The sequence below is a fragment of the Morchella sextelata genome, assembly GCF_020137385.1.
Source record: "Morchella sextelata strain SCLS chromosome Unknown scls_10, whole genome shotgun sequence".
NCBI lineage: Eukaryota > Fungi > Ascomycota > Pezizomycetes > Pezizales > Morchellaceae > Morchella > Morchella sextelata.
The window spans coordinates 1021721-1046630 of record NW_025408625.1 but is presented as its reverse complement, the minus strand read 5'-3'; the positions used below and the strand labels follow the sequence as shown (position 1 = coordinate 1046630).

At 47.5% G+C, this 24910-nt stretch overlaps 7 protein-coding genes across 7 annotated transcripts; 2 read left to right on the top strand and 5 right to left on the bottom strand.

The window, feature by feature from the left end:
- Positions 1–229: 229 nt before the first annotated feature.
- Positions 230–1183, bottom strand: H6S33_001255 (uncharacterized protein; the record flags this gene model as incomplete). The annotated part of the gene is made up of 5 exons (XM_044832612.1): positions 230–419; positions 474–599; positions 804–817; positions 912–1057; positions 1123–1183. 5 exons carry the CDS (start codon positions 1181–1183, stop codon positions 230–232), a joined length of 537 nt encoding a protein of 178 aa, XP_044694222.1.
- A 2159-nt stretch (positions 1184–3342) lies between these two features.
- H6S33_001254 (uncharacterized protein) lies at positions 3343–4275 on the bottom strand (the record flags this gene model as incomplete). The annotated part of the gene is made up of 4 exons (XM_044832611.1): positions 3343–3594; positions 3646–3831; positions 3922–4048; positions 4118–4275. The coding sequence occupies 4 exons, from the start codon at positions 4273–4275 to the stop codon at positions 3343–3345; spliced, it is 723 nt and encodes a 240-aa protein (XP_044694221.1).
- A 4997-nt stretch (positions 4276–9272) lies between these two features.
- Positions 9273–9785, bottom strand: H6S33_001253 (uncharacterized protein; the record flags this gene model as incomplete). Its single annotated transcript, XM_044832610.1, has 1 exon — positions 9273–9785. The coding sequence occupies one exon, from the start codon at positions 9783–9785 to the stop codon at positions 9273–9275; it is 513 nt and encodes a 170-aa protein (XP_044694220.1).
- A 501-nt stretch (positions 9786–10286) lies between these two features.
- On the bottom strand, positions 10287–12437 carry H6S33_001252 (uncharacterized protein; the record flags this gene model as incomplete). Its single annotated transcript, XM_044832609.1, has 1 exon — positions 10287–12437. One exon carries the CDS (start codon positions 12435–12437, stop codon positions 10287–10289), a length of 2151 nt encoding a protein of 716 aa, XP_044694219.1.
- Positions 12438–12652: 215 nt separating this feature from the next.
- On the bottom strand, positions 12653–13882 carry H6S33_001251 (uncharacterized protein; the record flags this gene model as incomplete). The annotated part of the gene is made up of 1 exon (XM_044832608.1): positions 12653–13882. The coding sequence occupies one exon, from the start codon at positions 13880–13882 to the stop codon at positions 12653–12655; it is 1230 nt and encodes a 409-aa protein (XP_044694218.1).
- Positions 13883–18847: 4965 nt separating this feature from the next.
- On the top strand, positions 18848–20077 carry H6S33_001250 (uncharacterized protein; the record flags this gene model as incomplete). Its single annotated transcript, XM_044832607.1, has 1 exon — positions 18848–20077. The coding sequence occupies one exon, from the start codon at positions 18848–18850 to the stop codon at positions 20075–20077; it is 1230 nt and encodes a 409-aa protein (XP_044694217.1).
- Positions 20078–20151: 74 nt separating this feature from the next.
- H6S33_001249 (uncharacterized protein) lies at positions 20152–23634 on the top strand (the record flags this gene model as incomplete). Its single annotated transcript, XM_044832606.1, has 1 exon — positions 20152–23634. One exon carries the CDS (start codon positions 20152–20154, stop codon positions 23632–23634), a length of 3483 nt encoding a protein of 1160 aa, XP_044694216.1.
- Between the last annotated feature and the right edge of the window lie 1276 nt (positions 23635–24910).

Genomic DNA, 24910 nt, shown 5'->3' with positions numbered 1-24910 from the left:
ACTGGGACTCGGGCCAAGCCCGGCCCTTGTCGGTCCGGCTGCAGATCTTTTTAGTAAAATCATGACTTAATACCTTTCGGGATTAGCTCACGAGTCAAAGCTTGTTCTTTTTGGTATCCAGCAGAATAAGACTTCAAGGTAACCGTTACCCGCAACTAGCAATTTTCAAAATTGACGGCTGGCCTAAAGTATCTAATGAGGGCTTATCGCTTATCTAACTGCGAATCCCTTACATCTCTCCACACTGACTAATCACTACATCCGTCGTAGGCCGGTCTAATATCACCCTAACGTTCTCTACCTTCCGAACCACGTCCATTCCATCGATAACTTTCCCGAATGCAACGTATTTCCCATCCAAGAACGGGGCTGGCTTGGACGTTATAAAAAACTGACAGCCGTTTGTATTTGGTCCGGAGCTAAGTGGCCCGTGTTAGTTGGTTGTTGGGGTTTTGGGGGTTTCTTCCACGCACTTTGCCATAGCAAGAATCCCAGGAACATCATGTTTAACCTGAAACCCCTCGTCAGGAAACCGATCCGAGCCGTAGATCGACGCGGCCCCGGAGCCATCATTGTTCAGAAAATCTCCGCCTTGAATCCTGTGGGCAGTCAGCTACATGTAGATATCAGTGTAATGTTCGAATCATGTGATTGTTAGAATCAATCATTGACAGGGCTGAGCCGATTGTGGTAGCTACTATAGGCATAGCTAGTAGGTTGAGAATAAGGACGCGAATATCTGTATCATAGCCCGCCTTGCCCTGCTAACCATATCGTATGAGGGGAAATTATATTGTCCATACATGAAGTCTTTAATCTACAATCGTTAGCCCAATCCAACGGCCACTATGGTTTCTCCCGTTTTTGTGTTGTTCGACAGATATGTACTCAACCTCATTCGGGTTCCTTACCACACGATGAAACTTGGAACCCTTGTACCCCAAGGGTCTTCCTCCACGGCCTTTAGTTTCTCCTGTACAGAATTGTCTGAAATTCTCTGCAGTCTTGGGAACGATATCCTGGAATAGCTCCATCTTGATCCTGCCGAGTGGCTCACCTAGTATTCGTCAATTCGAGTGTACAGCTAGAAGAAGAGAAGGAGGAAATAGGGAGAAGGCTTACCGCCAATGGCGATGTCAAAAAAGACAACGGGATTTGGTGATGTTGCTGGTGCGGCCGCCATTTTGAGTAACTAATTGCAGCTCAGAATAGTTGAACGTTGGAGTCGACCTTGTGCGTGTGTTTATTCTTTGAGATGAGGCTCGGCGGACGTCAATAAACAACAGGGGGCACCTAGCACGTGATATGACATAAATTCACACCCCTGTCAAATCGATGATGACACGCCGCCATGTGGATGCCGACCTGCCGATTTTTGATCTAAACCCCACGTATTCACCGCAGCATTCACTTATCAGATTCTGATCACACCCGGTACCCTATTCAATCTCGAGATCTAGACTACATAACCTACTCTAGCTACATTTTAATTATCATTATACAATAACGCCATTGGCCGATTGACCAAACCACTCCATGGGTGCTGGCATATGGTTTGCCCTTGTGTCATATCCCTTCGTCTGTATTCAGGACTTGTGGCAATTCGTGGCTCACCGCGCAAAATCCACAGACTAGCTGGAAGCATCGGTCGGCGGTGCAAAACTGACCCACTTGTCACGCAAAATTGGCCTAAAAAGTAGTGGTGTATACCACCTATCGTTAAAATTGTGTCTATCACCACGCCGTTTCTTCGGCAAAAAGTTGTGAATCGCGGGAACAGACGAAGGGATGCTTAGGTATTTTGCATCTTGACAAAACCTTCAGTTCTGCTTTCCGTGCTCACCTCAGACATGTGCGATGTGTTTCATGCAGGGCAGAGCGAACTAGCTCTATCCCTTAAACCGTCAGGCAGAATTCCAATGCCAGCTACTAGCCTTAAATAGTAGGTATTCTCAGTTCAACGCGGTGTGTGTGCATGCTCACACGCTAGTGGAGGTTCGAGGCTGTTCTCATAGCTTTCACTTACGGCGTTCACAAGATCATGATTACCAACTACAGCTAGTAGCTGGCATTGTGATTTGGCCTGACGGTTTAAGGGATAGAGTACGGTACTGTACTTAGAGTCTCTGGCATATATTAATACCCAACTCTAAAATCAATAAAATCATAAAATCCCAGCTTCGCTCGCGGTAATATTGCTGGGTGACAAAAGTAACCGTGATTTTACATTGCAACCAGATTTTGTATGGGAATGCGTCTTGAAACAAGTATCCCTTGAACCGTCAGGCCGGACTATAATTAGCGGAACCTAATGCAAAATAGAAATCATGATAGGTAAATGCAAGATTTATATGTCTGTCTGTCTTGCAACATATAATTCATCACACATAAGCTCTGTGATGGTTTCTGTCATTGCTGCTCCTTTTTTTTTTTTTTTTATATATCAGTGTTTCATTTATTTCTGGGTACAAGAATATCGCATAGAGTTTAGGCTATGGCGTAAACAACACCCCTTCCCTACTTTACCGTCGAAAGAAAGTAAATAAAGTAAACAAAGGAAAGATATAAACATGAAGCAATAACTGAAAAAGAAACTCTGACATTCCCTCCGCAAAAAAACAGACTTAAAAATTCGGTCGTCCCGTTCCTTGGGCCATATACTTTCGTATCAGCTATGTAATTTTATCTCATGACATAGAGAACAGAGGAGAAACAATTTGATTGTAATTGTTGTTGTGTTTTGTGGGCCTTTGCGGCGTGCCGCTGTTTATGTTATGGAAGGGTCCAAGCTTGATGGGATCGAGGTGAGGTCGGAGTCGGATAAGAGGTCGTATGATGGAGATTTATTGGGGCCGTCTGAGGGGGGGAACCCTGTCCTGGTGGCTCTGATGTATGAGGAGAGGGCTGCGAGGGAGGTGGCAGGTTACTAGAGGTCATCTAGTGATTTAGCGAACGGTATGTGGGCGGCCCTTTAGGGGGTGCATTCAGGGCAGTGGAGAATGGCGTACTCAAGGGCTTCGTCTTTGAGGAGGCACCTGGGGCAGGTGGGGGTAAGGTCTAGATATATCTATGAGAGGTGAGCGGTGAGGTAGCTTTTCTGGGCGCGCATCTGGCATATGCGGCCCGTGATGAAGCGATCTAGGGAGAGGTGGGGGTGGGTCGAGTGTTGATCTCGAAGGTGTAGTAGTCTGGAAGGGGGCTGTTTCGTCAGAGCTGAAGGGTATCTTTCTTAATGGAGAGCCCTGAGCCTGGGTGGATGGTGTTGGGGTCTTGGCTGAATGTAGGGGAGTTGGTGAGGAGGGAATTACAGAGGTGGTCGATGGGGAGGCGGACTACACCTCTTCAGTTGGAATTCCAATTGACAGGTGGGTTGGGTTTTATGTGCAGGAGATGTCGGTGGGAGGGTTCTCTGTAGTTGGAGAATGTGTAGAAGGTTACCGGAATGCGTGCAGTGACGGGATTATAGGCCGATGATGCTGCTTGAATTCGGGCGGCGTATTGTAAGAGGAGGGATAGGATGTATAAAGCGAGAGGTGCGAAGGATGCCTCTGCCTGTAGTACTGCGAGTGGTGTAGACCTGAAGCAGTTCGTCACCTATTTGAGGACGGAGTGCCAGGTGGTCTCGAGGCGTTTAAGGGCTCGTACCGTAGGTACGAAGACTGATGCGCCATAGGTGAGCATTATGAGTATTGCCATGACTGCTAGTCTTCGGTAGTTGAGTGGTTTGAGGACCTTGCCCACTAAGGTGAACCCTCGTATGATTGCGAAGGAAGCTTGGGCGGAGAAGCATCTCTTGGAGAAGTGGTTGAAGGTGTTGAGATTGTCCGAAAGCTAGAGTCACAGCCATCTTATTTCTTGCTTGGGTGGGAGGGTGAGGCGGTTGAGGGTGATAGGGAGGTGTGAAGGAGTGCATCAGCAAACCTGCAGCCTTCGACAGATGCCCGAGGCGCTCAGGGCGCTCAGGGCGTTCGGTAGGTAAACTACCTCTCCAGAGATACGGTCATGCTCCTGGCGCAGTCTGGTGCGCATCTTTCCGCCCCGGCGTACCCTAGTTCGCCCCGGTGCGCACTAGTCCTCCGACCCCACCTGGTCACTGAGCGCGAGCGCTCAGCGCTACCCCGACGCTAGTCCCCTCGCCTGAGAGCGCCAGTTGGGCGTTCGTATCTCCTGACTTTCCCTGAATACACTATGACTGCTCCTGGAGCACTCCTGACTGCTCCTGGAGCACTCCCGCAGCTCCTGGAGTACTCCGACTGCTCCAGCAGCGCCTGGCATCGGGTCCTTGAACCTGGCGCACCCACGACGCCCTGTTCTCTCCAAGCATACCCTTACGATCTCTACTGTTTACAGAGTACTCGAGACTGTGATCCCCTGTCTATTACTAAATACTAACGACAATACCTCCTTGAAATTCCTTACTGGATATAATACAAAAAATGAATCGGAACAAATCTCCAGCTATCCTCGACGCACTCGGGAGTGTTCTCCCCATGCATTTGCGAGTATTCTCCCTAAGCACTCGCGAGTGTTCTAGACATCTTCCTCCCCACCCCCTTCGCAATCCCCCACTACTAGTAGTTCTTGCTCCTCTTCTTCCTCCTCTCCCTCCTCTTCACTGTCAATGCCGCGAAGTTGGACATGAATCACCTCGTCTTGGCCGTTGTCAAAACTTGAAGGACCTTCTGGAGCACCCCTGAGTACTTTCCGAGCATCTTGGAATGCGGCAAGATCCGCAGCCAAAGCTTCATCATCCTCGCTAAACCCATCCTCCGGTATCACCTCAATGTTATTCCCTTCTTTTCTCGTATCTATCAAGGCAAGTATTTAGAATCGAACACCCATTGCCGGCATAGTAGCATACCTTTTCTCGAAGGTTATCCTTGATTACCTCCAAGGTTGCCTCCTGATTCTGTCTACTCCTCCCCTTCCATGTGTTACTCATCCTGTTGAACGTTTCTGCTCGAGTTGGAATGTCAGCTCGGTAACCCAGTATAGCTCTGAGAGAATCCGTCACTGCTCCCAGAGCATTCGGGAGTCCGCAGAGTTCTGAGAGCATCTGTCACTGATCTCAAAGCACCCGTCATACAAGTGAGGGCATTGGGCAATACTTACTAACAATGCTCTCATTCTGCGACTGAAAATAATCAGGCTTGACTTAAGTCCCTGTCGACCACGCCCGAATGCCGTGCCAGATCACCGTCGATATCAAGCAAATGAGTATAGGGGTTATCCGCTCTAGGAATTTGGGGTCCCTAACCCCTCGCATCCTGACGCCATGAAAGTATAACGTGGGTCTATAGACGATGGACTATAGTGACAAAGAATGGAACCGAGACGTAGACATAGTAGAAAATGTTCGTGACTATGGACTATGGGACGGCTCTGTTTGATCTGACAACCAAACTGAACCCTATGACGTAGCGTAGGACAAGAATAATATTCGTGGAGTAGAATACAGAGAGAGAGAGAATCTTATATTGCTTAGAAGCCGAAGCTTATCGCACACCTAACTACCCGACTACAACCTCCACCGACTAACCCGAAGACAAAAACAAAGTACAAAAACTAACTACCGCAGCTACGAGAACTACGTACATGATAAGAAAAACAGCGCACGAAGAGGGCGCGAATAACAAGTGGTACAGGTAAGCAGAATCTAAGCGACAACAAAGAAACCTTCCCGCAGTAAGAAAGAGCCCCAAACTTCTCCGTCAACTACATATAAGCGAGCACAATCCTAAACATGGCGTTCAATCGAAACGATATCATTACCAACGTTCCCGGTGTCATATCTGTGGACGAACCTTAACAGGACTGGGAAACCACGCGCACGAAGGCAGGAGAGGCCAACCGCAACAGCGTCAGGTGTGAAAGCGAGGGGGGGTGGGTCGAATGTGGGTCCTCGGGCATCTGGTTGTCAGGCAGCGAGGAATTGAGGAGTGGTGACCGGTAGGTCAGGTAAGAATGGGTGGGGTCGTCGGTCCCAGGAGCAACGGCTAAAGACTGTGCCCGAGTCGTATTTAAAGTGGTGTCCTCTGGAGGGGACATGCAAAAGGGTTGAGTCTGAGACTCGGTATGTATGGGGGTCGCAATCGAAAGTGCCGACCGTATTGTATTGAGGGGTGGTCTCGGAGACCGGTTGGGTTGGGGTGAGGGGAGCGGGCCGCCTCGGATAAGAATGGGTTGCCTGGTTAAGGCCGATAGAGAGGGGTAAGGTCACGGGACCTCGGGTAAAAAATTTGACGATAGTTTTGCGACCGAAGGGTCGCTAACTTCGCGGGCTGTCGAGCGCTTTGGCAGTAGGTTCTCGCTGACTGGAGATTACTGACAGTGTGCGTACCCGACGTGTGGGATCACTCGTGCGATGAGTGAAGATAAGGAGGGGCGAAGACGGCTTTCGAGAGTAGCCGTTATTTTGGCGAGGGGTGAACGGTGGACGCATCCCGTGAGGGCACCGAACGAACAAAGAAGGGGGGTGTCGAGCGAGGGAAGTTCAGGGACCGAAGCAATTCGAGAATCAGTATAACTCCATCTCGGGGGGGAAGAAATCCATCACGAGCCAGAGGCGAGCGAATGAATACAGAAGAAGAAGAAGAAGAAACTTATATTGCTTAGAAGCCGAAGCTTATCGCACACCTAACTACCCGACTACAACCTCCACCGACTAACCCGAAAACAAAAACGAAGTACAAAAACTAACTACCGCAGCTACGAGAACTACGTACATAAACAGAGAAAACAGCGCACGAAGAGGGCGCGAATAACAAGTAGTACAGGTAAGCAGAATCTAAGCGACAACAAAGAAACCTTCCCGTAGTAAATAAATAAGAACCCCAAACTTCTCCGTCAACTGCATTAGCGAGCACAATCCTAAACGTAGTGTTCAACCGAAACGATATCATTACCAACGTTCCCGGTGTCATATCTGTGGACGAACCTTAACAGGACTGGGAAACCACGCGCACGAAGGCAGGAGAGGCCAACCGCAACAGCGTCAGGTGTGAAAGCGAGGGGGGGTGGGTCAAATGTGGGTCCTCGAGCTTCTGGTTGTCAGGCAGCGAGGAATTGAGGAGTGGTGACCGGTTGGTCAAGTAAGGAATGGGTGGGGTCGTCGGTCCCTGGAGCAACGGCTAAAGACTGTACCCGAGTCATGTTTGAAGTGGTGTCCTCTGGAGGGGACATGCAAAAGGGTTGAGTCTGAGACTCAGTATGTATGGGGGTCGCAATCGAAAGTGCCGACCGTGTTGTGTTGAGGGTGGTCTCGGAGACCGGTTGGGTTGGGGTGAGGGGAGCTTGCCGCCTCGGGTAAAAAGGGTGGCCTGGTTAAGGCCGATAAAGAGGGGTAAGGTCACGGGACCTCGGGTAAAAATTTGACGATAGTTTCGCGACCGAGAGGTCGCTAACTTCGCGGGCTGTCGAGCGCTTTGGCAATAGGTTCTCGCTGACTGGAGATTACTGACAGTGTGCGTACCCGACGTTTGGGATCACTCGTGCGATGAGCGAAAGTAAGGAGGGGGAACGACCGTCTGGCGGTGGCCGTCGTTTTGGCGAGGGGTGAACGGAGGATGCATCCCGTGAGGGCACCGAACGAACAAAGAATGGGGGGTGTCGAGCGAGGGAAGTTCAGGGACCGAAGCAATTCGAGAATCAGTATAACTCCGTCTCGGGGGGAAAGAAATCCATCGCGAGCCAGAGGCGAGCGAATGAATGCAGAGAGAGAGAGAGAGAGAATCTTATATTGCATAGAAGCCGAAGCTTATCGCACACCTAACTACCCGACTACAACCTCCACCGACTAACCCGAAAGCAAAAACGAAGTACAAAAACTAACTACCGCAGCTACAAGAACTGCGTACATAAATAAAACAAAACAGCGCACGAAGAGGGCGCAAATAACAAGTGGTACAGGTAAGCAGAATCCAAGCGACAACAAAGAAACCTTCCCGTAGTAAATAAATAAGAACCCCAAACTTCTCCGTCAACTGCATTAGCGAGCACAATCCTATACGTAGTGTTCAATCGAAACGATATCATTACCAACGTTCCCGGTGTCATATCTGTGGACGAACCTTAACAGGACTGGGAAACCACGCGCACGAAGGCAGGAGAGGCCAACCGCAACAGCGTCAGGTGTGAAAGCGAGGGGGGGTGGGTCGAATGTAGGTCCTCGGGCTTCTGGTTGTCAGGCAGCGAGGAATTGAGGAGTGGTGACCGGTAGGTCAAGTAAGGAGTGGGTGGGGTCGTCGGTCCCTGGAGCAACGGCTAAAGACTGTGCCCGAGTCGTATTTAAAGTGGTGTCCTCTGGAGGGGACATGCAAAAAGGGTTGAGTCGGAGACTCAGTATGTATGGGGGGTCGCAATCGAAAGTGCCGACCGTGTTGTATTGAGGGGTGGTCTCGGAGACCGGTTGGGTTGGGGTGAGGGGAGCGGGCCGCCTCGGATAAAAGTGGGTGGCCTGGTTAGGGCCGATAAAGAGGGGTAAGGTCATGGGACCTCGGGTAAAAAATTTGACGATAGTTTCGCGACCGTAAGGTCGCTAACTTCGCGGGCTGTCGAGCGCTTTGGCAGTAGGTTCTCGCTGACTAGAGATTACTGACAGTGTGCGTACCCGACGTGTGGGATCACTCGTGCGATGAGTGAAAGTAGAGAGGGGCGAAGGCGGCTTTCGAAAGTAGCCGCTGGTTTGGCGAGGGGTGAACGGTGGACGCGACCCGTGAGGGCACCGAACGAACAAAGAATGGGGGGTGTCGAGCGAGGGAAGTTCAGGGACCGAAGCAATTCGAGAATCAGTATAACTCCATCTCGGGGGGAAGAAATCCTACCGCGAGCCAGAGGCGAGCGGGTAGAATGCAGAGGTTGCGTAAAGGAAGAAGGAAAGAGAGAAAACAAATAAAGACACAAGACAACGCCCCCTTATATATCCAGCCATAGTCCAATGATGACTAATACCTCCACGTAACAGAAACTAAAAGAACATAATAGAAATCCCAATTACAAATCTTAATCCTACTGCACAATACCTCCTCTTCCCGTTCCGATTTATCACCTAACCGAAATCCACAGTTTCCGTTACAGACCACGCCCCCCTCTAAGACCTACCTCCTGGTAGGCTTAGGCTTCCCTGGATAACGCTCATGGAATCGTTTGACGATATCAGGTGAATGCTGAAGGTCCGATAGTGGTTGCCAGGAGGCCTCATCATATCCCATATATCGTACCAAATACTCAAACCTTCCTCTTCGTTTCCTCGAATCCAAAATATCTTCGACTTCCTATTCTTCCTCCCCTTCAATTTCGACCGGAGGTGGAGGCAATTGTTGTTGTCCTGGTAAAGAATCATTTGCTTCGGGTGACAATAACGAAACGTGAAATACTGGATGAATTTTCATTGACCGGGGAAGTTCCAACTCGTAGGCATAGGGATTGACGATTCGCTTAACGTTACAAGGTCCAATACGTTTCCAGTCGAATTTCTTTGAAGGCCGCTTTGTTAGAATATGACGGGTTGATAGGAAAACCTTATCTCCTAAATGGTAACGAGGAGCTGGAGTCCGATTCCTATTGGCTGACTCTTCTTGAATCCTTTGCACCCGAAGCATCTCTTCTCTTAGAAAATCCACTACCTCCTTCATATCTCTTGCAATACGGTTCGCTTGATCCTCCGCCGTCGTTCGACCATGTTCCAAAGGACCAAAAGTTATCCTTGGATTTCTTCCCGAATTGGCATAAAAAGGAGAGACCTTTGTTGTTTCCGAAGCATGATTGTTTGTCGCAAACTCGGCCATTGATAACAATCAAGCCCAATCGTCCTGTTGATAAGATACATAGCTTCAAAGGTATTGTTCCATTACGGCATTGATTCTTTCCGTCTGTCCGTCGGTCTGAGGATAAAATGCAGTAGAGAATTTTGGCGATATTTCCAACCGATCACAAAGCGACTTCCAAAACTCCGCAACAAACTGTGTTCCTCAATCCGATACAATGGTATTAGGTAGTCCATGTAGCTTCCAAACGTTATCGATATATAGCCTCGCTACTTCCCTTGAATTTACCTCTTTAGTCGTTGGTATTAGATGTCGCATTTTGGTTAATCTATCCACCACAACTAAGATTGCATTGTATCCATCGCTCTCAGGGAGATCAGTAACAAAATCCATTGATATATCCATCCACGGTCCCTCAGGTATCGGTATAGGACGGAGTACTCCATAAGGTGCATTGCGTAGTGCCTTGCTACGGGCACACACATTGCAATTCCTGACATACTGGTCGACATATTTTCTCATTTATGGCCAATAATATTCTCGGTTTAGAAGTTCCAATGTCTTTGCTCTACCCGGATGTCCTGCAGATGGTTTGTCATGGTGTTCTTTTAAAAGCCTTAGCCGAAGGTCATTGTCATCTGGTACATATAGTGCACCTCGATAAAGTAGCCGACCGTTGTTATCTTCCGTGCATTCGGCAAGCGAAATTTTATTCGAGTGGCGAACGCCATTCCGAAGCATGGTGAGGATCTTGTTTAGAAAACTATCAACTTTGTAAGCTTTTGAAAATAACTCCTCTACAGTGGACGCTCCTTCAGCGGATTCATTTGACAAAGAACCCGCGAACAAACTTAGCATTGTATCCAAATTTTTTCGCTTCAAAATCACTTGACTTTGATGCGTCAACCGTTCATCCCCCTCTTTAGGTAGGTCACCTGACCTTCTAGTCAATGCATCTGGTTTCGCTCCTTGTTTTCCTGGCCGAAATTGTATAACGAAATCGAAGCGTGAAAGGAATTCGGACCAACGGGCTTGTCGACGATTTAACAATTTTGTTGTCATAAAATATTCAAGATTCCGATGGTCGCTAAAAACTTCAATTGGGAAATGAGCTCCCTCCAGGTGATGTCGCCATTCTTCAAAGCATCGTATAATTGCTAGAAGTTCTTTGTCATAGATTTTATAGTTGCATTCTGGAGGAGAATGTTTTTTACAAAAGAAAGCGACTGGATGTAGAATTCCTTCGTTATCACGTTGAGATAGGATTCCTGCTGAAACATAGTCAGATGCATCAGTTTCTATCACAATCCTCCGATCCGGATTAAAATGAGCTAATATCGGTGCCGTTGTAAACATCTTTTTCAAAGTTTGAAATGCTTCCTCCCTTTCATCCGTCCATTCGAATTTAACGTTTTTCTTTGTCAAGGCTGTAAGTGGAGCAACGATTTTCGAATATCCTAGAATGAACCGTCGATAAAAATTTGCAAATCCTAGAAATACTTGAACATCATGAAGGTTCGTCGGTGTGGACCATTCCAAAACATCGATAACTTTCTTTGGGTCCATTCTATTCCCATTCGGGGTAAGGATTAAGCCAAGATATTTCGTCTCCTGAACCATAAATTCACATTTTTCAGGTTTAAGGTGAACATGATTTTCATCAAGTACCTTTAGAACCTTACGGATGTGTTCTTTATGTTCCGATGAAGTCTCGGAATAGATAAGGATATCATCTAAATATGCCGTCACAAATTGATCGAGATAAGGTCGTAGAATATCATTGATCCAATGTTGAAATGTAGCAGGGGCATTAGCTAATCCAAACGGCATTACTGTATATTCGAAATGTCCGTATCGAGTTCTGAATGCCGTTTTCCATTCATCTCCCTCCGCTATCCTGATTTGATTATATCCCCATCGTAAATCCAACTTGGTATAGTATTGTGCTCTTGACAGCTTAGCCAGGGTTTCCTTTAACAATGGTAATGGATATCGATTTTTGATTGTAATCGCATTTAGGCCTCGATAGTCAACACAAAGTCGAAGAGTTCCATCGCTTTTCTTTACGAACAATATAGGTGCTCCCGCTGGTGATTCACTAGCCCGAATAAATCCTTTGGGTAAATTTTCATCAAGATATTCCCGAAGTGCTTTCAACTCGATTTGAGACAATCCATATATAGGTCCATATGGTGGTCGATTGCCTTCTTCTAACACTATTTCAATATCATGGGACGGTCGATGTGGTGGAAGGATTGAAGCGTCATATTCTTTGAACATATGGAGACGATGATGAAACTCCTTTGGTACTAACTTTTCGATGTCGATGGTAGATTTTTCAATTGCTGAAACGATGACTGTATGGTGTTCTGGTAAGGGAAGTGAGATGCCATGAACGATAACTGTAGTTCCACTAAGTGAACAGTGTTGACAACAGCTCCGAGAGTCAAAAACAAGTAGATTTTCCTTTGGTCGAATCGTAACATCATGACGTCGCATCCAAGGTATACCCATCACAATCGGGTAGTGTCCTAACTTCGTCACAAAACATGGCGCAGTCTCCCGATGACCATGAACATCTAGCGAGACATCGACAATATGGGTAATTTTTCCTGATTTGATAGGCCTTCCGTCTATAACGTCTACAGGGCAAGGTATTTTAAGGGGGGTCATTGTAATATCGTTGTGGCGTGCAAAAGATTCGTCAATGAAAGCGTATCCTGATGCTCCGGTATCAATAAGAGCGTAGGTGGGGATGAAAGAGTTTCTATTCTGTGAAATCGAACAAGTTACTACAAGTTAGTTCCCATCCATTTCCTCCTCTGATACCGAAAAACCAGAAATACACATCCTAGAAAAATCCTTAAACGGTCCCTGACCTAAGCCGCTTAGTGCAGGGACAAATCTTTTGCCGACTCGTTATCGCTTCCATCATTCTCCTCCACCGTCAATACTGCTCTTCTCATTACAGGCCTTCTTGGTTGATTTCCAGTTGCCCTCGCTTGGGGGCAATCCCTAACCATATGTCCAACACCTCCGCAATAGAAACATCGGCCCTCAACTAAGCGGGCATTTCTTTCAGCAGGAGAGGGGCGACGACGTCCTCCAGACAGATCCATTGGTACATCACCTCCCGGGCGGGATGAGGGATGACTTTCAGTAACAGGTGCATTTGCGACTGGGGCGGCAGCACGGGGAGCAGAAACAGGATTCGCTGGTGGGGGACGAGGGGTCGGAGTAGTAGTAACGTTCCAAGGTTTTTTACTTCCTCGTTTAGCCTCCGCCGCACGACGACGATTATCCAACCGTTGTAAGAGTGTCGCACAGGCATCTACCGTCGCAGGAGTGTCATGGTGTATCATCGATTCATCGAGTTCCCCATTAATACCTTCCATTAAAGCCTCAATCCGAGAGGCTTCATCCATACCTGACTCAGCAGCATATCGTTGGAACTCAGCGAAATAGTCGGCGAACGTTCGATTTCGTTGACGGATGTTCCGGAGGTTCCTTCTAGCCGTGCGCATCCGATCGGGGTCCCCAAAAGCAGTATCCAAAACCTTATAAAACCGTATCATAGAGGGCAAGGTAATACCTCCTTCCCCGACATACTGTAAGAACTGATTGGCAGCAATGCCTTCCAATCTACTGAACGCATAGGATAATTTCGACTGTAGGGTGGGATAGCGATCGGCATTTCCCAATAGCTTGATTTTCATTTGTTGCTTGAATAGGTGTAATCTTTCTCGATCACGATCCCCCCTGAACACCTCAGGATCTGGGAGCTTCTCTGACCGATAGGTAGTATCTGTAGCGGGTGGTACTGGTGGTGCAGGTGGAACATTGTCCTCGACTGGTGCTCCCTCAGGGACGACAACTTGAACAGCAGTCTGTTGGGCTCTGGCAGCAGCAATATCTCGTTCAAACATTCTTCTTGCCCTCTCAGCCTCCGCTTCTATCTCTTGTAAATCCGTTGCATATTGAGCAAGACCATTTTGACACTGTTGAAGAAGCGCATAGGCTTCAGTTCCAACAACTTCATCAACCTGTGGGTGCGTTTGGAAAAAGGTTCGGAGGTTGTTGCTGAGTTGTTGATAATCAATAGGTGCGTGTTCCGACATTGTAAACTATGGTGTTGTATTGGTTGGCGATAGAGGACGCAACCTACGTATCACGGGGACTATAGGCGATGGACTATGATGCCAAGGAATACAACCGAAGACGAGACGTGGTATGAGGGTTTCAGGACTATGGACTATGGGATGGTACTTCCTGATCGGAGAATCAGGATGAACCCTATGACGTAGTATAGAACAAAGTAATATTCGTAGCGTAGAGTACAGAAGAAGAAGAAGAAGAAACTTATATTGCTTAGAAGCCGAAGCTTATCGCACACCTAACTACCCGACTACAACCTCCACCGACTAACCCGAAAACAAAAACGAAGTACAAAAACTAACTACCGCAGCTACGAGAACTACGTACATAAAAAGAGAAAAAACAGCGCACGAAGAGGGCGCGAATAACAAGTGGTACAGGTAAGCAGAATCTAAGCGACAACAAAGAAACCTTCCCGTAGTAAATAAGTAAGAACCCCAAACTTCTCCGTCAACTGCATTAGCGAGCACAATCCTAAACGTAGTGTTCAATCGAAACGATATCATTACCACCGTTCCCGGTGTCATATCTGTGGACGAACCTTAACAGGACTGGGAAACCACGCGCACGAAGGCAGGAGAGGCCAACCGCAACAGCGTCAGGTGTGAAAGCGAGGGGGGGGTGGGTCGAATGTGGGTCCTCGGGCTTCTGGTTGTCAGGCAGCGAGGAATTGAGGAGTGGTGACCGGTTGGTCAAGTAAGGAGTGGGTGGGGTCGTCGGTCCCTGGAGCAACGGCTAAAGACTGTGCCCGAGTCGTATTTGAAGTGGTGTCCTCTGGAGGGGACATGCAAAAAGGGTTGAGCCGAAGGCTCAGTATGTATGGGGGTCGCAATCGAAAGTGCCGACCGTATTGTGTTGAGGGTGGTCTCGGAGACCGGTTGGGTTGGGGTGAGGGGAGCGGGCCGCCTCGGGTAAAAGTGGGTGGCCTGGTTAAGGCCGATAAAGAGGGGTAAGGTCACGGGACCTCGGGTAAAAAATTTGACGATAGTTTCGCGACCGAGAGGTCGCTAACTTCGCGGGCTGTCGAGCGCTTTGGCAGTAGGTTCTCGCTGACTGGAGATTACTGACAGTGTGCGTACCCGACCTGTGGGATCACTCGTGCGATGAGTGAAAGTAAGGAGGGGCGGAGGCGGCTTTCGAAGGTAGCCGCTGGTTTGGCGAGGGGTGAACGGTGGACGCGACCCGTGAGGGCACCGAACGAGCAAAGAATGGGGGGGGTCGAGCGAGGGAAGTTCAGGGACCGAAGCAATTCGAGAATCAGTATAACTCCATCTCGGGGGGGAAGAAATCCATCGCGAGCCAGAGGCGAGCGAATGAATACAGAAGAAGAAGAAGAAGAAGAAATTTATATTGCTTAGAAGCCGAAGCTTATCGCACACCTAACTACCCGACTACAACCTCCACCGACTAACCCGAAAGCAAAAACAAAGTACAAAAACTAACTACCGCAGCTACAAGAACTACGTACATAAATAAAAGTAAACGACGCACGAAGAGGGCGCAAATAACAAGTGGTACAGGTAAGCAGAATCTAAGCGACAACAAAGAAACCTCCCCGTAGTAAGAATGAACCCCAAACTTCTCCGTCAACTACATAAGCGAGCACAATCCTAAACGTAGTGTTCAATCGAAACGATATCATTACCAACGTTCCCGGTGTCATATCTGTGGACAAACCTTAACAGGACTGGGAAACCACGTGCACGAAGGCAGGAAAGGCCAACCGCCGCAGCGTCAGGGTGGAAGCGAGGGGGGTGGTGTAAGAGTGGGTCCTCGGGCGTCTGGTTGTCAGGCAGCGAGGAGTTAAGGAGTGGTGACCGGTAGGTCAAGTAAGAATGGGTGGGGTCGTTGGTCCCTGGAGCAACGGCTAAAGACTGTGCCCGAGTCGTAGTTGAAGTAGTGTCCTCTGGAGGGGACATGCAAAAAGGTTTGAGCCGAAGGCTCAGTATGTATGGGGGTCGCAATCGAAAGTGCCGACCGTATTGTGTTGAGGGTGGTCTCGGAGACCCGTTGGGTTGGGGTGAGGGGAGCGGGCCGCCTCGGGTAAAAGTGGGTGGCCTGGTTAAGGCCGATAAAGAGGGGTAAGGTCACGGGACCTCGGGTAAAAAATTTGACGATAGTTTCGCGACCGAGAGGTCGCTAACTTCGCGGGCTGTCGAGCGCTTTGGCAGTAGGTTCTCGCTGACTGGAGATTACTGACAGTGTGCGTACCCGACGTGTGGGATCACTCGTGCGATGAGTGAAAGTAAGGAGGGGGAACGACCGTCTGGCGGTGGCCGTCGTTTTGGCGAGGGGTGAACGGTGGACGCATCCCGTGAGGGCACCGAACGAGCAAAGAATGGGGGGTGTCGAGCGAGGGAAGTTCAGGGACCGAAGCAATTCGAGAATCAGTATAACTCCATCTCGGGGGGGAAGAAATCCATCGCGAGCCAGAGGCGAGCGAATGAATACAGAAGAAGAAGAAGAAACTTATATTGCTTTGAAGTACAAGACTTATCGCACGCCGACCCAACCGCCTCAAACACGAACCGAACAAAAGAAAGAAGGAAAAACAACAAACGCAAACGCAAAACACAAACGAACAAAACAAGAACAAAGCAAGCACAAACACAAACAATAACAAGGAAATTCCAGAACGACACTTCGGCCAGAAAACCCAACGACAAGGAGAAATAGCATATCTCAGCGGACTCGAGCGCTGGATCCATCAAGACAAAATAAAACAAAATTAAAGAGTAAAAGGAAACCACCCTTCCTAATCCCGTTCCTGATCATTTTCTTCCATCCCCTCTTCCAGGTCCGCCTCCGCCTCCGCCGACTCGTACCATTTCGAGAGTTGAGATTGTTTTGCAAATTGTAGGATGAGGTCCGTTCTCAGGTTTGTAAACATCCAGTTTTCCCAGGTCATCGCTCCGGGGATCTTCTCTATCAGAGGGGTGCGGATTCGAGCCCACGCTGGGCATTCCATAAGTATGTGTTTCGCCGAGTTTTCCATACCACACTGGCATGGTTCGGGGTCTGTATGTACTGCGTGTTTGTCGATTCGGGTGGTTTGGCACCGGATTCGAAATACCTTTTTTGCTTCCGTAAGGGTGAGTTTCGCTAACTTGGGGGGGGGGCGGAATTCCCCCCGGTGGTGGTAGTTCGGTATTGATTGTGTGTTCCATTCTTCCAACAGGTGGTCGCGTAGTAGTTTATTTTGGTTCCACTTATCTCTCGCATTTCCGGGGGTCTGGTATGGGAGTAGTAGGGAGGCGATTCGGTGTAGGCCTGTTCCTTTGATATTTGCTTCTCTGTATGGGAGGAGCTCGATCAGGGATTCATTGTTGGGGTGGGTTGCATCGGTGCAAAGTATTCTGGTTCCGTACTTTCTTGAGCGATATGTCAGGAGATGTTCTAAGGGGGGTAGGCCTGCTTCTCGGAGGAGTTTAGCTCTTTTGGTCCATCGTGGTAGGCCGGTGATGATCCGGGCCGCTTCATTATATAGTGGTTCGAGGGATCTTATAATGTGGTCTGCGCCAGTCCACCAAGCCTCGGATCCGTAGAGTAGGCTCGGGAGGAAGCCTTGTGTTATAATGTGATGGATTGTTTTAACCGTTATGCCTGGCAGGCGGGCTGTGTAACGAATCTGGTGGAGGGCTTTAAGGCCTTTTGCGATCGCTGCTTCGATGTGGGGCCGGAAGGAGAGGGTCGGATCTATCCAGACTCCTACATATTTCAGCCTTTCCTTGGGGTGTATATTGATGTTGTTAATTTTGACCGGAAGTCGTGGTTGTTGTGTGGATGATGTGGTGGGCCGGAAGAAGATCAGGTCGGATTTATCCGGGTCGTATTTAATTTGGAGTAGCTCCGCTTTTATTAGTCTCTCTCTCATTCGTTCCTCCATTCTCTTGATTGTGAAGCCTGGTGTTTTGGATATTTGCACCAGCGCATCGTCATCGATGTAAGTAGTGTCCATCTCTTTCGGGCTGCTTGTTGGGTCCAGGATTACTCCAGCATAGATCATAAATAGCACCGGGGACATGGGGCTACCTTGCGGCACTCCAGAGTCATAGGGCTGTGGCTCTTCTAGCTCATGGTTGAATTGGAACTGTAGTTTTCTGCCTGTATTGAATTCCTTGCACCATTCTGTTAAGTAGGTAGGGAATTTTTGTTGTTGCATGATTTCCGCGAGGAGTGGGTGGTCGACGCAGTTAAATGCTCCTTGGATGTCATTGGTTAGGATCGCTGGCCTGTCTCGCCGAGCGACTCCGGTACTGTTTTTCAGTAGTAGGTTTTGTTGTATTGGTGTTAAGGTTCTCAGCAGGGCGTCGATTGCCGAGATGGTTGGTCTTCCTCCAAATTGATTCGCTGAGAGTGTGCCTAGAATTTCTCCAGCGGTGCAGAGTCTTTGGGCCACTATCTTCTCCAGGATTTTGCTGAAACATTGTAGAAGGGAAATGGGCCGGTAGGCTTTTGCTTCATGATAGTTCGCTGTAATGGCAGCTATGTATCTTTGACTAGGTGATAGACTGGAACGAGGAAAGGAGGTATTGTGTAATGGTATTAGGATTTGTAATGGGGATTTCTGTTATGTTCTTTTTGTTTCTGTTACGCGAAGATATTAGTCATCATTGGACTATGGCTGGATATATAAGGGGGCGTTGTCTTGTGCTTTTATTTGTTTTCCTTCTCTTCTTTCTTCTTTATGCAACCTCTGTATTTATTCCACGAATACTATTCTTTGTCCGCACTACGTCATAGGGCTCCAACCTGTTTACCATACCAGGTAGAGCCACCCCATAGTCCATAGTCAAAGTATACCTCCACGTCTACGTCTACGTCACTACTTAGGTTGTATTCCTTGGCACTACAGTCTATTGCCTACAGTCCCCGTGATACGTAGGTTGCATCCTCTATCGCCAACCAATACAACACCATAGTCTACAATGTCGGAACGTGTCCATGTCGATTATCAACAACTCAATGATAATCTCCAAAGATTTTTTGAAGCGCATCCACAGGTCGATCACGTTGTCGGAGCTGAAGCTTATGCGCTTCTTCAACAGTGTCAAAATGGTCTTATCCAATATGCAACGGATTTACAGGAGATAGAAGCGGAAGCTGAGAGGGCAAGAAGGATGTTTGAACGAGATCTTACTGCTGCCCGAGCTCAACAAACTGCTGTTGAGGTTGTGGCCCCTGACGAAGAACCTATTGGAAACAATGCTCCACCTGTACCCCCAGCACCCCCAGTTACAGGTACCACCTATCGGTCGGAGAAACTCCCAGACCCCGACGTGTTCAGAGGGGATCGTGATCGAGAAAGGTTACACTTATTTAAACAACAAATGAAAATTAAGCTACTAGGAAACATCGATCGCTATCCCACACTACAGTCTAAACTATCATACGCGTTCAGCAGATTGGAAGGCGCTGCTGCCAATCAGTTCTTACAGTACATGGGAGAAGAAGGTATTGCCTTACCCTCTATGACACGGTTTTATGAGATTCTGGATACAGCTTTTGGAGACCCCGATAGAATGCGTACAGCTAGAAGGAATCTTCGAAACATCAGACAACGCACTCGAACCTTTGCCGATTATTTCGCTGAATTTCAACGGTATGCTGCTGAGTCGGGTATGGATGAAGTCTCTCGGATTGAGGCTTTGATGGAAGGAATTAATGGGGAACTGGATGAATCGATGATACACCATGAAACTCCTGCAACGGTAGATGGTTGTGCAACACTCTTGCAACGGTTGGATAACCGACGACGCGCAGCGGAAGCTAAGCGAGGTAGTAAAAAACCTTGGACTACTACTGCGACCCCGGCTCCGCGTCCCCCACCAACAAATCCTGTTCCTGTTCCCCGTCCTGCTGCCCCTGCTGCCAACCCACCTGCCACTGAGAATCACCCCTCGTTCCGTCCTGGAGGTGATGTACCCATGGATCTGTCTGGAGGACGTCGTCGCCCTACCCCTGCCGAAAGAAACGCCCGCTTAGTTGAGGGCCGATGTTTCTATTGCGGAGGTGTTGGACATATGGTTAGGGATTGCCCCCAAGCGAGGGCAACGGGAAACCAACCAAGGAGGCCTGTTATGAGAGGAGCAGCGTTGACGGTGGAAGAAAATGGCGGAAGCGATAACGAGTCGGCAAAAGATTTGTCCCTGCACTAAGTGGCTTAGCCCAGGGACCATTTAAGGATTTTTCTAGGATGTGTATTTCTGGTTTTTCGGTATCAGAGGAGGAAATGGATGGAAATCAACTTGTAGTAACTTGTTCGATTTCACAGAATAAAAATTCTTTCATACCTACCTACGCCCTTGTTGATACCGGAGCATCAGGATATGCTTTTATTGATGAATCTTTTGCACGCCACAACAATCTTACAATGACCCCCCTCAAAATACCCCGCCATGTAGACGTTATAGATGGAAGGCCTATCAAATCAGGAAAAATTACCCACATTGTCAATGTCTCGCTAGACATTCATGGTCATCGGGAAGTTGCGCCATGTTTTGTAACGAAGTTAGGACATTATCCGATTGTGATGGGGATACCTTGGATGCGACGACATGATGTTACGATTCGACCAAAAGAAAATCTACTTGTTTTTGACTCTCGAAGCTGTTGTCAATACTGTTCACTCAATGGAACTGCAGTTATTGTTCATGGTATCTCGATTCCCTTACCGGAACACCATACGGTCATTGTTTCAGCAACCGAAAAATCTACGGTCAACATTGAACAATTAGTACCGAAAGAGTTTCACCATCGTCTCCATATGTTCAAAGAATACGATGCTTCGATTCTCCCACCACATCGACCATCCCACGACATCGAGATAGTACTGGAAGAAGGTAAACGACCACCATATGGACCTATATATGGATTGTCTCAAATTGAGTTGAAAGCACTACGGGAATATCTTGATGAAAACTTACCTAAAGGATTCATTCGGGCCAGTGAATCACCAGCGGGAGCACCTATATTGTTCGTAAAGAAAAACGATGGAACTCTTCGACTTTGTGTTGACTATCGAGGCCTAAATGCGATTACAATCAAAAATCGATATCCATTACCATTGTTAAAGGAAACCCTAGCTAAGTTGTCAAGAGCAAAATACTATACAAAATTGGATTTACGTTGGGGATATAATCAAATCAGGATAGCGGAGGGAGATGAATGGAAAACGGCATTTCGAACTCGATATGGACATTTCGAATACACAGTAATGCCATTTGGATTAGCTAACGCTCCTGCAACATTTCAACATTGGATCAATGATATTTTACGTCCCTATCTCGACCAATTCGTAACGGCATACTTAGACGATATCCTTATCTATTCCGAAACTCTACCAGAACATAAAGAACACATTCAAAAGGTTCTAAAGGTACTTGATAAGAATCATGTTCACCTTAAACCTGAAAAATGTGAATTTATGGTTCAGGAAACGAAATATCTCGGTTTAATTCTTACTCCGAATGGAAATAGAATGGACCCAAAGAAGGTTATTGATATTTTGGAATGGACCACACCGACAAATCTTCGTGATGTTCAAGTATTTCTAGGATTTGCAAATTTCTATCGGCGATTTATTTTAGGATATTCGAAAATTGTTGCTCCACTTACAGCCTTGACGAAGAAGAATATTAAATTTGATTGGACGGATGAAAGGGAGGAAGCATTTCAAACTTTGAAAAAGATGTTTACAACGGCGCCAATCCTAGCTCATTTTAATCCGGATCGAAAAATTGTGATAGAAACCGATGCATCCGACTATGTTTCAGCAGGAATCCTATCTCAACGTGATAACGAAGGAATCCTACATCCAATTGCTTTCTTTTCCAAGAAACATTCTCCTGCAGAATGCAATTACGAAATCTATGATAAAGAACTTTTAGCAATTATACGATGTTTCGAAGAATGGCGACATCACCTGGAGGGAGCTCAATTTCCAATTGAAGTTCTTAGCGACCATCGGAATCTTGAATATTTTATGACAACAAAATTGTTAAATCGTCGACAAGCCCGTTGGTCCGAATTTCTTTCACGCTTCGATTTCGTTATACAATTTCGACCAGGAAAACAAGGAACAAAACCAGATGCATTGACTAGGAGGTCAGGTGACCTACCTAAAGAGGGGGATGAACGGTTGACACATCAGAGTCAAGTGATTCTGAAGCGAAAAAATTTGGATACTAAGCTAAGTTTGTTCGCGGGTTCTTTGTCAAATGAATCCGCTGAAGGAGCGTCCACTGTAGAGGAGTTATTTTCAAAAGCTTACCAAGTGGATAGTTTCCCAAATAAGATCCTCGCTATGCTCCGGAACGGCGTTCGTCACTCGAATAAGATTTCACTCGCCGAATGTACAGAAGATAACAACGGTCGGCTACTTTATCGAGGCATGCTATATGTACCAGACGACGATGACCTTCGACTAAGGCTTTTAAAAGAACACCATGACAGACCATCTGCAGGACATCCGGGTAGAGCGAAGACTCTGGAGCTCCTAAGTCGAGAATATTACTGGCCACAGATGCGGAAGTTCGTCGATCAGTATATCAGGAATTGCAATGTGTGCATCCGTAGCAAGGCATCACACAATGCACCTTATGGAGTACTTCGCCCCATGCCAATCCCCGATGGGCCCTGGACAGATGTCTCGATGGATTTTGTGACTGATCTTCCTGAGAGTGATGGGTATAATGCGATTTTGGTCGTAGTAGATAGACTAACCAAAATGCGGCATCTGATACCAACGACAAAGGAGGTGGATTCACGGGAAGTAGCAAAGCTATATATTGATAACGTCTGGAAACTACATGGATTACGCGACACTATGGTATCCGATCGAGGAACACAGTTCGTTGCGGAATTTTGGAAGTCCCTTTGTGATCGACTGGAAATCTCGCCAAAGTTCTCTACGGCATTCCACCCCCAAACAGATGGACAGACAGAAAGAATCAATGCCATAATGGAACAATACCTCCGAAGCTATGTTTCCTATCAACAAGACGACTGGGTCCGATGGCTACCGATGGCTGAATTTGCAACCAACAACCACGTTTCCGAAACAACAAAAGTTTCCCCCTTTTATGCTAATTCGGGAAGGAATCCTAGAATAACATTTGGGCCTTTGGAACATGGTAGAACGACGGCGGAAGATCAAGCTAATAGCATTGCGCGAGAAATGAAAGATATCATCGACTTCTTACGGAATGAGATGTTTCGGGCGCAAAGAATACAGGAAGAATCAGCCAATAGGAATCGGACCCCAGCTCCTCGATACCATCTAGGAGATAAAGTTTTCCTATCGACCCGTCATATTCTAACAAAACGACCTTCCAAGAAATTCGACTGGAAACGTATTGGACCTTATAACGTTAAGCGCATTGTTAATCCCTATGCTTACGAGTTGGAACTTCCCCGGTCAATGAAAATTCATCCAGTATTTCATGTTTCGCTATTGTCACCCGATGCGAATGATCCTTTACCGGGACAACAACAGTTGCCACCACCTCCGGTTGAAATCGAAGGAGAGGAAGAATGGGAGGTCGAGGATATCTTGGATTCGAGGAAACGAAGAGGAAGATTTGAGTATTTGGTACGATATACGGGATATAATGAAGCCTCCTGGCAACCACTATCGGACCTTGAGCATTCACCTGATATCGTTAAACGATTCCATGAGCGTTATCCAGGGAAGCCTAAGCCTACCAGGAGGTAGGCCTTAGAGGGGGGCGTGGTCTGTAATGGCAGCTATGTATCTTTGACTAGGTGATAGACTGGAACGAGGAAAGGAGGTATTGTGTAATGGTATTAGGATTTGTAATGGGGATTTCTGTTATGTTCTTTTTGTTTCTGTTACGCGAAGATATTAGTCATCATTGGACTATGGCTGGATATATAAGGGGGCGTTGTCTTGTGCTTTTATTTGTTTTCCTTCTCTTCTTTCTTCTTTATGCAACCTCTGTATTTATTCCACGAATACTATTCTTTGTCCGCACTACGTCATAGGGCTCCAACCTGTTTACCATACCAGGTAGAGCCACCCCATAGTCCATAGTCAAAGTATACCTCCACGTCTACGTCTACGTCACTACTTAGGTTGTATTCCTTGGCACTACAGTCTATTGCCTACAGTCCCCGTGATATTCGCTTTACCGGGTTTCGGGATCGGGATACACTTAGCTATTTTCCATGCCGCTGGGTGTACACCGTGCCGGAGCATGGCGGAGAACATGTCTTGGATTAGAGTTGTATTTGCTTTGACTATTGCTTTAATAAAGGTGTAAGGAATGCCATCCGGGCCGGTCGCCGAGTGCGCTGGACAGGAGTCGATTGCTTTATTAAGTTCTTCGGGGGTGACTATGTCGAAGGTGTTGCTAAGGTCAAAAGAAGGGGGTCTAATGTTTAGGGGGGGGTGGTCGGGGGACGTCCGTTTTGAGGGGAAAAGTTGGGCTCTTAGAGCTTGACACTTCCCCGCAAACGTTTCTTCACCTTGTATTGTTGGTATGATTGTGTCTCTTCTTCTTCCTGCATTCAGGATTCTCCAGACCTCACTCCCTTTCGCCTCGTTCATCGTCTTTTCCCGCTGGTCCGCTTTTGCTTTCCGGATCATGACTGTCCATTCTCTGCATGCCTTCCGGTGCTCCTCCGCGTGGTTGGGTTTCTTTGTATTTCTCGCCTTCCTTTCTGCCGCGTTTACCCTTGCCTTCATTTGTTTCATTTCCTCTGACCACCAGGAGTTGGCTCTTACTCCTTCCTTCGAGAGTGGTGTTACTATACTGATTGTTGCCCTGACCAGTTCTAGGAAGAAGTCGACGGTTTGTTCCGTATGTTCCTTGGTTTCCCATGCCTCTGCAGGGAGGGAAATGTTTGACATATGGTTCTCCAAGAGCTTCCAGTCTGTTTGTCGCCACATCCGTCTTGGTACGAATGGTGGTTTTTCCAAGTGTAAGTGAACGGAGGTTCTCCCGTGGTCTGAGCCCGCTCCATAGGGT